At 35.8% G+C, this 12,005-nt stretch overlaps 1 protein-coding gene across 2 annotated transcripts in view; it reads left to right on the plus strand.

Moving 5' to 3' along the window:
• Usp47 (ubiquitin specific peptidase 47) overlaps nucleotides 1-12,005 on the plus strand; it is a 101,126-nt gene that overhangs the window by 46,684 nt on the left and 42,437 nt on the right. For both annotated transcript variants that reach the window (XM_038319622.2, XM_038319631.2), the window contains exons 5-8: nucleotides 161-257; nucleotides 3,269-3,414; nucleotides 4,808-4,887; nucleotides 7,147-7,296. In XM_038319622.2, coding sequence (XP_038175550.1) covers nucleotides 161-257; nucleotides 3,269-3,414; nucleotides 4,808-4,887; nucleotides 7,147-7,296 — 473 coding nt within the window. The remainder of the gene's footprint in view (nucleotides 1-160; nucleotides 258-3,268; nucleotides 3,415-4,807; nucleotides 4,888-7,146; nucleotides 7,297-12,005) is intronic.

Raw genomic sequence — 12,005 nt, forward strand, 5'->3', positions numbered from 1 at the left:
AAATGTTTTAATTCACTCAAAAAACAGAAATTTCCAACTGAGCACTGTTGCCCTTTGCTATGCATTTTCTTTTTCTTTCTCTTTCTCTCTCTTTTATTTTTTTTTGGTAGTGTTTTTGCTTAAGTGCTGATTTGTTTGTATTTGTGTTTTCTCTTTAAAGGTTATGTGGGATTAGTAAACCAGGCGATGACATGCTATCTAAATAGCCTTTTGCAAACACTTTTTATGACTCCTGAATTTAGGAATGCATTATATAAGTGAGTATTTGAAAATATGTTCTAATGATAAAAGTATAGTTTTTAAATAATGAAATTGAATTTTCCTTCTTAGACTTACTTGTCACATTTAGGATATTTCTTACTTTATAAACTGACATCTTGAATAGTATATATGAACAAAAGGCTTTTGAAAGACTGACATGGGAGCCATGGAGAGGAAGAATCAAAATGACTGGATAGAAAAGAATCAAACTGATGAATGTCCCCATTCATAGTTTTACTGCTTTTATAGGGAAAGCCATGTCTGATTCTGAGAGAATCCAGACATGTCACCTGTACATTCATTTCCCGCCCCCCTTTCAATTTAAGAAGTCAGTGTTATTTTTTAAACTGCTCTCTAGCTAAAATACAGCATAGCTTGTTTGTTTAAATATGTATACATGTTTCTGAGACTACATCAGATACTTTAAAATGCTTTATGGAAGCATTTACCATGTCTAGTAAACTCCAAACTCAGCCATTTTTTATGTATATTTTACATTAATTTTTATAATACAGTTCGTGTGCTTTTGTTTAGTCTACTTAAAGTATGTGTTAGTTTTTTAGTGTTTTTTTTTTTTTGAGACAGGATCTTACTATGTTGCTCTGGCTGCTCTAGCTGTGCTGGAACTCACTATGTAGACCAGGATGGCTTTGAACTCACAGAATCCACCCGAGTCTGCCTCCCAAGTGCTGGAATTAAAGGCGTGTGCCAACCTGACCAACAATTTAGATTCTTAAAGTATGAGTAAACTGATTGTTTTTCTTTCTCCTGTTGCTTTGAAGTGGCATCTTTGAAATAAGTATGTATTTAAATTCTTTATAAAGTTGTAATATTATTGGTTGTATTGCTAACTCATGGTCTCTCCCCACACTCATTTGTAGTCTTGTTCTCCGAATTTGCTTGTGGAATCAGAAATGTTTTCATTTTTATTATTTGTTGCCTGGTAATAATTACATTTTAGGCTTTTGGGCGGACAGAGGAGTAAAACTTAAGATCTTTTTTTTTTAAGTAATTTGCAGATCTGTCTATAATAACCATCTGTATGTTGTAAAATAATTTAAGTAATATTTAGGGTCAGTTAAATGCCACAAGAGCTGAGAGATATTAATGAAACATGGAGAAATGAATGGTTTAGTGAAATAGATAGGGCTTAAAATAGGTTATGAAGTAGGTATGTTTTGGCCGGTTGACATTGTATACAAGGAAACTTTTTAGAAGTCATAGTGAATAGTTAGTGCTCTCTAAATGTGTCGGGACTCTTGGGAGCACTTTTATATACCCACCCAGTTCTCACAATGGCTGTGAATTATCTGCTTTTGTTACCCTGTTTTGTAAAAGCAGTTCCTAAAGATACAAATACTGCTGAGGCAACACTTAAATGTGAGGACCCAGTCTCTTTTGCTCCTGTACTGTAGCTGATGGCAGTGAATAGAGTGGGTTGCAGAGGCCCCTAGATGAGCACAGCTGTCAGCACACTGGAAGGCGAGGTTAACGATGGGCTAGAGCCTGCGGAGAAGGTTTAAGTAGTCCAAGATGATTGCCTGTTACAGCATATTTTGCATGTGGGTATGTATCCCAGGTCCTTGTTTAACTATGGATTCTGATACTCTGAAGGTGGCCTGCAAATTTACAGCTCTGTAGAAAAAAAGTACCTCAGGACTGTTGAGGTAGCAAGCATTCCATGACTTGCTACCATGTGACTGCATACCATGAGTTCTATTAGACACAGAGTTCACAGTGTTAATAGGACAAGTCCCTCCTTCAGAGCTTCCACCAAGAGCCTGTATAAAGAAATTCATTTTACAAGCCCAGTATGTCAGGAAAGAAAGAAAGCAAAATAGAGAAACTTCAGAAGAAAGGGTTGAGCTGGATTACAGTTTTAGACAATGAGGAAAGGGAAACAGCCACAAGAGCAGCTTTCATGGTAGCCCAAGAGCTGTAAATACAGAATCCTTTGGAAGCCAATGAAATCCACTATGAATAGGGATGAAGGCTAAGGCACAGGTTCAAAGAGGAGGACTGGATTCTTTGAGATTGAAACTATAGGTGGAAGTTCAGAGCAGGTGGCTGAACGAAGCCTGGCAGCACTGATATCTGATGAGTTCAGATAAACCTAGGAGGCATGCACTGCTGCATGGAGCAGCACAGTGAAGGATGAAGTTGCATATTCATCTCTTGTGTAGTAGCCGACATAGACTTAAGTGTTAACTTGGAGCTTGTGATACATTATATGACTAAATTGCAAAATTGCAAATCCCAAGAGATTTACAACCTCTTAAGTTTGTAATAGAATTTGAGATCCTGTACTGACAGTTCTAAGAGCCTTTCATGAAGATAACTAACAGGAAAGCTGGTGACTTGAGTATAGAGGAGAGAGAGGGTTAAAACATATGTGATCTCTGTGAGTTTGAGGCTAGCTCTTGTAGACCAGGCTGGCCTCAAACTCACAGAGATCCACCTGTCTCTGCCTCTCAAGTGCTGGGATTAAAGGCATACGCCACCACTACCTGGAAACCATATAACTTTTTAAACCATTTGTTTAATCAGATCCAGTCAAGACTCATAGTTGATCTTAATGATCAATATGTTTCTTAATTGATTTTAATCTGTTTTAGATCCATCTGTTCTTCTTTGTAATTCCCTGAAAATGTATATATTGAAAGCTGGTGTTATTTGTCTTATGTTTTTTCCAGTTTGGGTTTTAATGTTTTGTTCTTGAATACTCTGCATTTTTTGTGAATTACTTATTAAGACAAAGTTTGGTCAGATTCAGATTTGACCCTTACACATAAGTAAGCTTTGCCTTTCATTCTCCAGACTAGAGCCACCTTGTGCTTTTTGTTTTAAGTTTGTAAATTAGAGAAAAACTGATTTATTTAATAGTTTTAGTTAATATCCAAACTTTGTGTATTACCTAGAATTAAGATCTTATGTGATAATTTTGGTATTAATTTTGTTTTAAAGCATGGAATCATTTTATATAGTTAACATGATCTCATCCTTGTAGGTGGGAATTTGAAGAATCTGAAGAAGATCCCGTGACAAGCATCCCATACCAACTGCAAAGGCTTTTTGTTTTGTTACAAACCAGCAAAAAGAGAGCGATTGAGACCACAGATGTTACAAGGAGCTTTGGATGGGATAGCAGTGAGGGTAAAAACTCTATTAATGATAACAACTTCTAGTGTTCAGCGACTTCTGGACCATAGCATCACATATCTATAGCACATCAACAATTTAATGATCTTTACTTGAAACATACTGATTTTTGCTTGAATGTTAAAAGTAATTTAGTTATTAAACTCTGAGAGATAAATTTTAACCAATTAAGGTTCTTGTATAGTTAAGTTTAGTATGTTCTAATTTTTTGTTTGTTTGGTTGCTTGGCTTTGAGACAAGATTACTCTGTGCAACAGCCCTGGCTGTCCTTGAATTCTCTTTGTAGACTAGGCTAGCCTTGAAGTCACTGAGATCTGCCTGCCTCTGCCTCCCAGGTGCTGAGATTAATGGTGTGTGCCATCTCCTCCTGGTTTGGTATTTTCTTATTTTCTTTTTCCTTTTTTTTTCTTTTTTTTTTTTTTCTTCCGAGATAGGATTTTGCTGTAGCTTTGGAGCCTGTCCTAGAACTCACTCTGTAGACCAGGCTGGCATTGAGCTTACAGGGATCCGCCTGCCTCTGCCTCCTGAGTGCTGGCATTAAAGGCATGAGCCACCACCACTCAACTGTATTTTCTATTTTTAATGAGCTTAAAATAAAAAAATGGTACAGGGGTTTTTTTTCCTAAGTTTTTTTTTCCTGACCTTTTTTTTCAGTATGATAAAGATACAGCAAAAAATACTAAAAAGGGACAGTTTTTTTTTTTTTTTTTTTTTACTTTGTTACTTTAAAAATATTTATTTTTTTTGATATTATAATATAATTTCATCATTTCTCTCTTCCCTTTTCTCCCTCTAAGCCCTCTTTTATACCTCTTCTTGCTCTCTTTAAAACTTTTTGACCTCTTTTCTCATTAATTGATGTTACAAATCTGTTGTAGATATACCCATTAGGACTGGGCTCCATAGTTCTGCATTTTTATTGGTTGTGGTTTTCTGTCTGATGCAGAGAGAAGTGTCCTTAATGTGGAGTGTCTAACATTTTTTTTTTTTTTTTTTTTTTTGGTTTTTCGAGACAGGGTTTTCCTGTAGTTTCTAGAGCCTGTCCTGGAACTAGCTCTTGTAGACCAGGCTGGCCTTGAACTCAGAGATCCGCCTGCCTCTGCCTCCCGAGTGCTGGGATTAAAGGCGTGCGCCACCACCTCCCGGCTAACATATTTCTTTATAATGAAAACTAACAAGTATTCCAGTACCAGAAAGCTACTTACACAACACTGGTTTGATTATTTGTCTCTCTCTTGTCATGGCTGTAATATGTCTTCCTATGTTCTTAAGACGCTTTCAGTTGTTTAAAATAGACCTGTATATGTTCCTATTTATGTTGAAATAGTAGTGCAATGTTTCATTATGTTGTTTGATACTATTTTAATTAAATTTTGTATTAAAATAGCTTGGCAACAGCATGATGTACAAGAACTATGTCGCGTTATGTTTGATGCTTTGGAACAGAAATGGAAGCAAACAGAACAGGTAACTTCTCTCTCTCTCAAGCTGAGGGGATTATGTTAAGAAGTCAGTTGGTATCTTAAAATGACTTTTACTCTGTTGGAATTTTTTAAGACCTGGGCATCAGTCTACTACATCTGGAATTGAAATTACTAGACTCCCATCTGCTGTTGATTGAGTCCTAAGCATCTTCTTTAAACTACCCCAATCCTCAGCTTCCTAATTGTTCTAGTAGGGTTTCTATTGCTAAGGTGAAACACCATGACCGAAAGCAACTAGGAGAGGAAAGCATTGTTTTGCCTTAAATTTCCACATCATAGTCCATCACTGAAGGAAGTCAGGACAAGAACTGAAACAGGGCAGGAACCTGGAGGCAAGAGATGATACAGAGGCCATGGAGGGGTACTACTTACTGACTTGCTCCCCATGGCTTGCTCAGCCTGCTTTATATTATAGAACTCAGGACCACCAACCAAGGGTGGCACCACCCACAATGATCAGGCCCCCCCCCCACGTCAATCACTAAGAAAATGCCCTACTTCTTATGGAGGCCTTTTCTCAATTGCATCAGTCTCCTCTCTGATTACTCACTTGTGTCAAGTTGAAATAAAACTAGCCAACACATTCATCATCAAAATAAGGGAATTGGTCTGTATGCACAAGAAGGTCTTTTTCCACTCAACACATCTGCTGTTTAGGGGGATAATTTCAAGTACTGTTTTCATTTTTTTAAAAAAAATAAATACCACATATAAAGTATTTTCATCAAGCTTTATCTTCATTTGCCCAGTCAAGTGTAATCATGTACTTTGACATTTAGGGTCCTTATTTGTATGACTTAACTCACCAAGTGATTTGGCTCTATGGGATTCAGTGTGGATGAGATATAGACTGGGTATAATAGAGTATCCCAGGGATGAAAGAGTAGGAGCTCCTAAGGACCTGACCTCTGATTGGAATGATGCGGTTGCTTGGAAAAGAATCTTTTAAATGGGGTGGGGATCCTTTTGTACATTATGAAATCAGGTTTAAGGGGTCTATACCTCAACTTTCAAAAGGTGAATAGAAGATATAAGAGAATTTATAAATAGGAATAACAACTGTTTTGTAACTATGTTTAATTACATAAATTATTTCTTTGTGTGGGGAAATACCAGTTGTTTTTTTTAGGACACTGATTTTGAGCGATTTTGAAAAGTCTTATAGATGCAGATATAAGAATATCTGCCTGAATGGGGCAAGAAAATGAAGACGAGTCCATCAAGTCAATTGTATTAGAGTAGGCATCAGTGGATCCAGGCTGAAGGTGTGTGGATCCACCTTGCACATTTTAGCTGATGTGAATTTATGAGGAAGAAAACTGTTAGTATGTTTTCTCTTAGACTTGTTTTTTATTTGAGAGATGATGAAAATCATTTAAACACCCAGTGACTTCTGCATAATTCTGTGGGAATTGAGTGATTTTATGTAGATGGTATTAGGGACTGTTTCTTCTTCATAGGTCAGAAGTTACCCTTCCTCCTTGTTCAGATCTCTCTCTCTCTGTGAGTCAGGACTTCATTGAGATCAGCTGGGACATTCTTACTGACTTCCTAAAAGTTAGTAGAAGAATCTTGAGGCAAGACATTCATATAAAGGGCCATTACTTAGGGAATTATCTGCATACTCTGAGTCAGAAGAGTCCCAGTTGGTTATTTGGGAAATAGGTGAGAGAGATGCATTCTTTTAGATAATGATATTTTGAGGAAATTAATTTTAAGATATTGTTCAAATTTATATCTTAAATTTTTGCATTGTTTTGTTTATTATTTATATTTAATTTTTATTTGCCCAAATTAGTGGAATTTTATAAATAAGAATATACTGTGAGACTGGTGATGTTTGTGTAAAATAGTCAAAGCATAACAGCTCTTTAGCTTTGTAACCACGCACCTGAAATGTGGCTTAGGACACGTTCTGTCTGAGGAAAAGAACATAGAGTGTGTTGATAATTGACGTTGTCACCATCTATTTTACTACTTGAGAGTTCTATTGGTTTGGGTTATTGAAATAGTTAATTGTATACATTCTGTTTTAAATTAATGATAATCTAATTTTATTTCTTATCAGGTGAATTTTTTTCAAGTGTCACTTTTATCCCTTAAGATTTTAGATATATCTTAATTGGCTTTCTAAAACTTGAATACTAAAAATCAATATCATCTTGTGTTTTTTCTAAAAAGCATTGATTACATTAGGTATTAAAGTGGCTTATATTTTTTAAAATATGAATGTTATTTTTAGGCTGATCTTATAAATGAGCTGTATCAAGGCAAGCTGAAAGACTACGTGAGGTGTCTGGAATGCGGTTATGAGGGCTGGAGAATCGACACATATCTTGATATTCCGCTGGTCATCCGACCTTATGGGTCCAGCCAAGCGTTTGCTAGTGTGGTATGTACCTTCCACTGACTATATGGTATTTTTACAGAGTACACAATAGGAAAGCAATGTATAGCATCCTAAGATATACCTTCATGGGTTGTTAGTCATTCCTGTACTTTGCATAGCAAAATATAGAAGAGTTTTGACCCTTCAGTGAATCCTGATGCTACACGTAGAAGAGGAAGTATGAACAGGTATCTTCTCTATAAGTGATTGAATTATTTTGCCTTTATTATTTTTTTCACCCTTTTTTTAACCTCTGTTTTATAAATCATATTCTAGCCTCTTTGGGGCGGGGGATAAAAAAGTCATTTGTTCTATACATTTTTTTTTAAATTTGGAAAATAACCTCTAGGACTTACGATAAAGGCTTGTTTACGTTTGTTTTTTAAGAGTCAGACCTATTCTGAGTACTTAATTGCAAAGTACATTGATATGAGACTATAATCTCAGCACTCACCAGACTGAGGCAAGATGATCATAAGTGTGTATGTGTGACTAGTCAGCCTGGACACATAGAAAACTGCCCATGACCCTCTATGTCCCTTGAAATAGCTCAAGCATTGTATAACTTGAAAGTCAGAAAGATAATGTCCTATTTTCATATGCTGAGTGTCTAATTGGGAGCTTGTCTAAGTTTTCCCATCTGTCTCTTCTTGGCATCCATATTTTAATCACTGTATTGTCTTACTCATTTTTATTGAGATAGATACGAGTGTGTATTTGCTTAGACAAAAGAAACTCAGGGAAAGAGTTGTTGCTGCTCAAAATTAGTGATCAAAAACATTTATTCAACATGTTTATGTGCTAGGGGAGCCTGTAGCGATAGCTAGAACATCTTTAGTTATTAGTAAGTTAGATTTTGAGACTAGGTCTCATGTAGGCCAGGCTGGCTTTGAACTCACTGTATAACCAGAGATGACCCAGATTTTAATTTTTGAAGTAGTCTCTTGGTAAACCTGAATTTTACTGATTTGGCTTAGCCCAGAGTCATCCTGTCTCTCCTTCTTCAGAGATGGGATACAAGTATGTGCCACTACTGACAGCACTTACCTGGGTGCTGGAGACCCAAATCAAGCTCTCATGCTTACCCAGCAAGCACTATGTTGACAGAACTCCATCCCAAAACAGCTTTAAAAAACAGAATTTTGTAATTTTATTGCTCAAGGTTATTAGCAAAAGCTGGTGTTTTTAAAACTGTCTCATGTTTATCCTCTAAAATAGAACCACTAATAGTATGGTTTCGTCTTGGATCCTTATAGGTTAATGGAGTCTTTTCAGTTATTTTTCTAAGATTTATCTTATTAGTATTTATGTGTCTCCAACCATGTGTGTAGGTGCCCAAGGAAACTAGAATAATTGGATGCCCCGGAGCTGCAGTTGAAGACTGTGGCCTGCCCATCATGGGTGCTGGGAACTGAACTTGGGTCCTCTGCAACAGCAATAAGTGCTCTTTAACCTCTGTGCCATCTCTTCAGCCCCAAGTCCTTTAGCTTTTATATTGCACTAGGAGATGAGAAATAAGACGTTTTGAAGTCAGTCAGTGGGAATCAAAACAACTATCCAGGTTAAAGACCCTTTTCTGGATAGTGTAAGATCAGTCTCCTTTACAACACTGTGTTAATAGTCTGCTTCCTGGTGATAATTGAAAATACTTGCTTAATTTTAGTTGTATCAATGCTAACTGCCATTCTAGGTGTATTGAGTTGTCCTTGACTTGTGTTTCATTCTTATTTTTCCAGTGTTAGTCTATTTTGACAATTTAAGGTAGAAGTAACATACTGAAAAAAATTGAAAAATTAATTTTGCCTTTTAGTGACTAATTTTTACCTAATTTTTAAATACTGACATTGCTCTGGTAAATATACTGAAGAAGTAGAAATCTCAGATAAAACTAACAATTTTTTTCTTTTTTATCTGCTTGACATATTTTTGTTTTTGTTTTTTTTTTTTGTGAAAGATGTTTTTGGTATAATTTGGATGTTGAGGGAGCTGATTTGTGTGTTCAGCAGAAAGGACTGCTTAGCTAAATCTCCTCCCATTGTTTGTTCACCTGCTGATTTACTGCCGTTTGTATGAGTATATTAGAGACAGAGTTACTTGGAGGATACTTTTGGAGAAGTGACCAGTGTCACATTTCTAAGTACAGTTCTCCAAAGGTAGGAGATAGTGCCCGCATTGAAATAGGGGGAGTGGTGTTTCGGTAGGAAGGGCGAAGTTCAGCTATGACACAGGATGAGAACAACTTTTAGTATACATGCACTAGTGGGGCTTACAGAGGAACTCAAAACGTTGTAGACTTTGCTGGAATGTGCTGTGGAAAAGTACAGCAGGTTAAATGACCCAAGATAAGACTTCTTTTGAGTATACTGTCTTCAGAAAACTTGAGGTGGAGGTTAGTGACTTTTTATTATTTTCCAATTACAGAACCTAGAAGCCACAAGCATTATGTAACATCTAAATATATGCCACTGTTTGCCATTATGTATTTTGTTAATTCATACATTTTTAAAAGAATTTGATATAATATGGTTTGTAAAAATTGAGTCAAGAATTATTAATCATTTATTATACTTAAAATTTGGACTTAATTTTAATTGAACTCTTAAAATTTGTTTTGTGCCATTTTTAGTGAACTGGTATTTTTGTCTTAGTGGATATTTACAGATAACATACACCAATCTACATATTAAAAATATATGGGCACATGCAACATTGATAATTATGTGTTCTGTTTATTGTGTGTTCTGTTCTCTAAGCCACAAAATTAAAGATATGTGAGTCAGGTAAACCTGGAGCTTTTTAGACAAGTCTATGAAGTTCTAATAAAAATTTAAGTATTTTCCTTTAATCTAAAATATGTGTTATATGGGTAATTAAATATTTTCATACATAAATAAACTGAGAATAATATTTAAGGTTAAAACATGAATAGCCAGTTATCCAATTTTAACATCTGCAGTCATCTTTTTAATCACCTCTTAGGATTTTTAGCATGCTTGCAGACTTAGTAATGAATGCTAAGATCTCTTCCAATTAAAGAAAGGTCTTTTATCAGACATTATGAAATTATCTTTTAATTATTACAGCTGCTACTACATGTCTCATCTTCACTGTATTCATAGCAGCCAGTGTTGAAGTACTTTTCTGCTCTGCAACTTGCAGGCTGAGTTTAGCACTCATTCCTGACAAGACTCAGTAGATCCTTTTGGAAGACAGATTTGATTTAAAAAAAAATTTCAGGAGCCATGCACCTATAATAATTTTTGAAAGCTAGAAGACATATTTTAAATGCTGTAGAAATTTCTGTAGCAGAGAAATTAGTTGTGGGTGTTTAATTCTATTTCTTTCTCTGTGGCACACTTGTTAATATTTAAAGGTACATGCTGATTCTGAGGAGCAGAAGATCAGTACCAAATTAAGGTCTGGAACAAATACGGATAGTGAGTCTTCTAAATTATATTTGATGTTTCAGTCAGAATCACCCTGCTGTCTGATGTGGTTTTAGTGTAGGTAGAAGAGATGGTTAAGACAGTTTTACTGTAAATGGAAGAGGGCACAAAACAAAGGAAAGGTTGGGTTTTGCGCTATTTGTAGACAGAAGTCTCTGTCCTGCCTTTTCTCAGTGCAGCTTGCTTCCTCTGTGTCTGGGCGGTAACTACAGACTGAACATTTCCTCCTGTGAGAAGTCTCCTAGTCTGGTCGCCCATCTGTACTTCCTACCTGGCTTCTGGCCAGTCACCATTTTGTTAAACCAATACGAGTAACAAATCTTTATAAGGCACAAGACCATTGTCCCATAGGACCTCCCCTTTTTTCTTTCCAAAACAAGAAATTTTAATAATCACCTTTGTTTAGCTTTTTTTCCTGACCATTATCAATAACAACTTGTAATCTAAACAAAAACAAGCATCCATAATCCATTTTTTTAGGAATATGGGTGTAGTTTTCTAGGCTACTCCCTGCTGATTGGGGGTGCTGATAATCTTATGGGGACCTAAAGAAAATTTAGGATTATGGTCAAGCACTGACTGGAGTATTCTGTAAGCCAGGATCATCTCAGCCAGCAGTCTTGAGGCTGTTCTGTATGTAGAACTCAGAGGAAACTGCAACAGAGGTGCTCTAAAATGTTGGATGATCTGGGCCATCTGTTCCCATTGGAGATTTTTCAGGGGTCTTCTTTGATCAAACCTTATTTTTTTTTAACCCAGAATGAGTCCACAGACTCTCATTTCCTATGGAAACAAAAGCAAAACTTCTCCAAAGACTTATCTTTTGCCAGTTGATAGGTAAAACAACCGTACAGAAATGGCAAAAATAATAGAATAATCAAATAGTACCATCGTTTGATAGAAATCTGACATTTATCAAATAAATGCCCCATTCAACTGTAGAGTATACATTTAAATACTCATAAAATATAGTCCTGATAGGCCAAAACTTGGGCTGTAAAAATACTCATAAAAATTTTAAGTCACATTATATGATTCCAACCACAGTGAAGTTAGCATAAATACCACTAGCATAAAGAAAACAGCAAATAACCAAATACTTGAAATCCCATGTGAAAGAGATTAACAGAGTAAAAACTAAAAGAATATTTGCATATCATGTACCTGACAAAGGAATATCTAGAACAAATGAAGAATTTGTAAGTCATCAGTTTTGTTTTTGTTTTTTTTTTTCTAGTTTCAAAATCCACTTAGAAAGTTAACAAA

The sequence above is a fragment of the Arvicola amphibius genome, chromosome 1 (assembly GCF_903992535.2).
Source record: "Arvicola amphibius chromosome 1, mArvAmp1.2, whole genome shotgun sequence".
Taxonomy (NCBI): Eukaryota; Metazoa; Chordata; class Mammalia; order Rodentia; family Cricetidae; genus Arvicola; species Arvicola amphibius.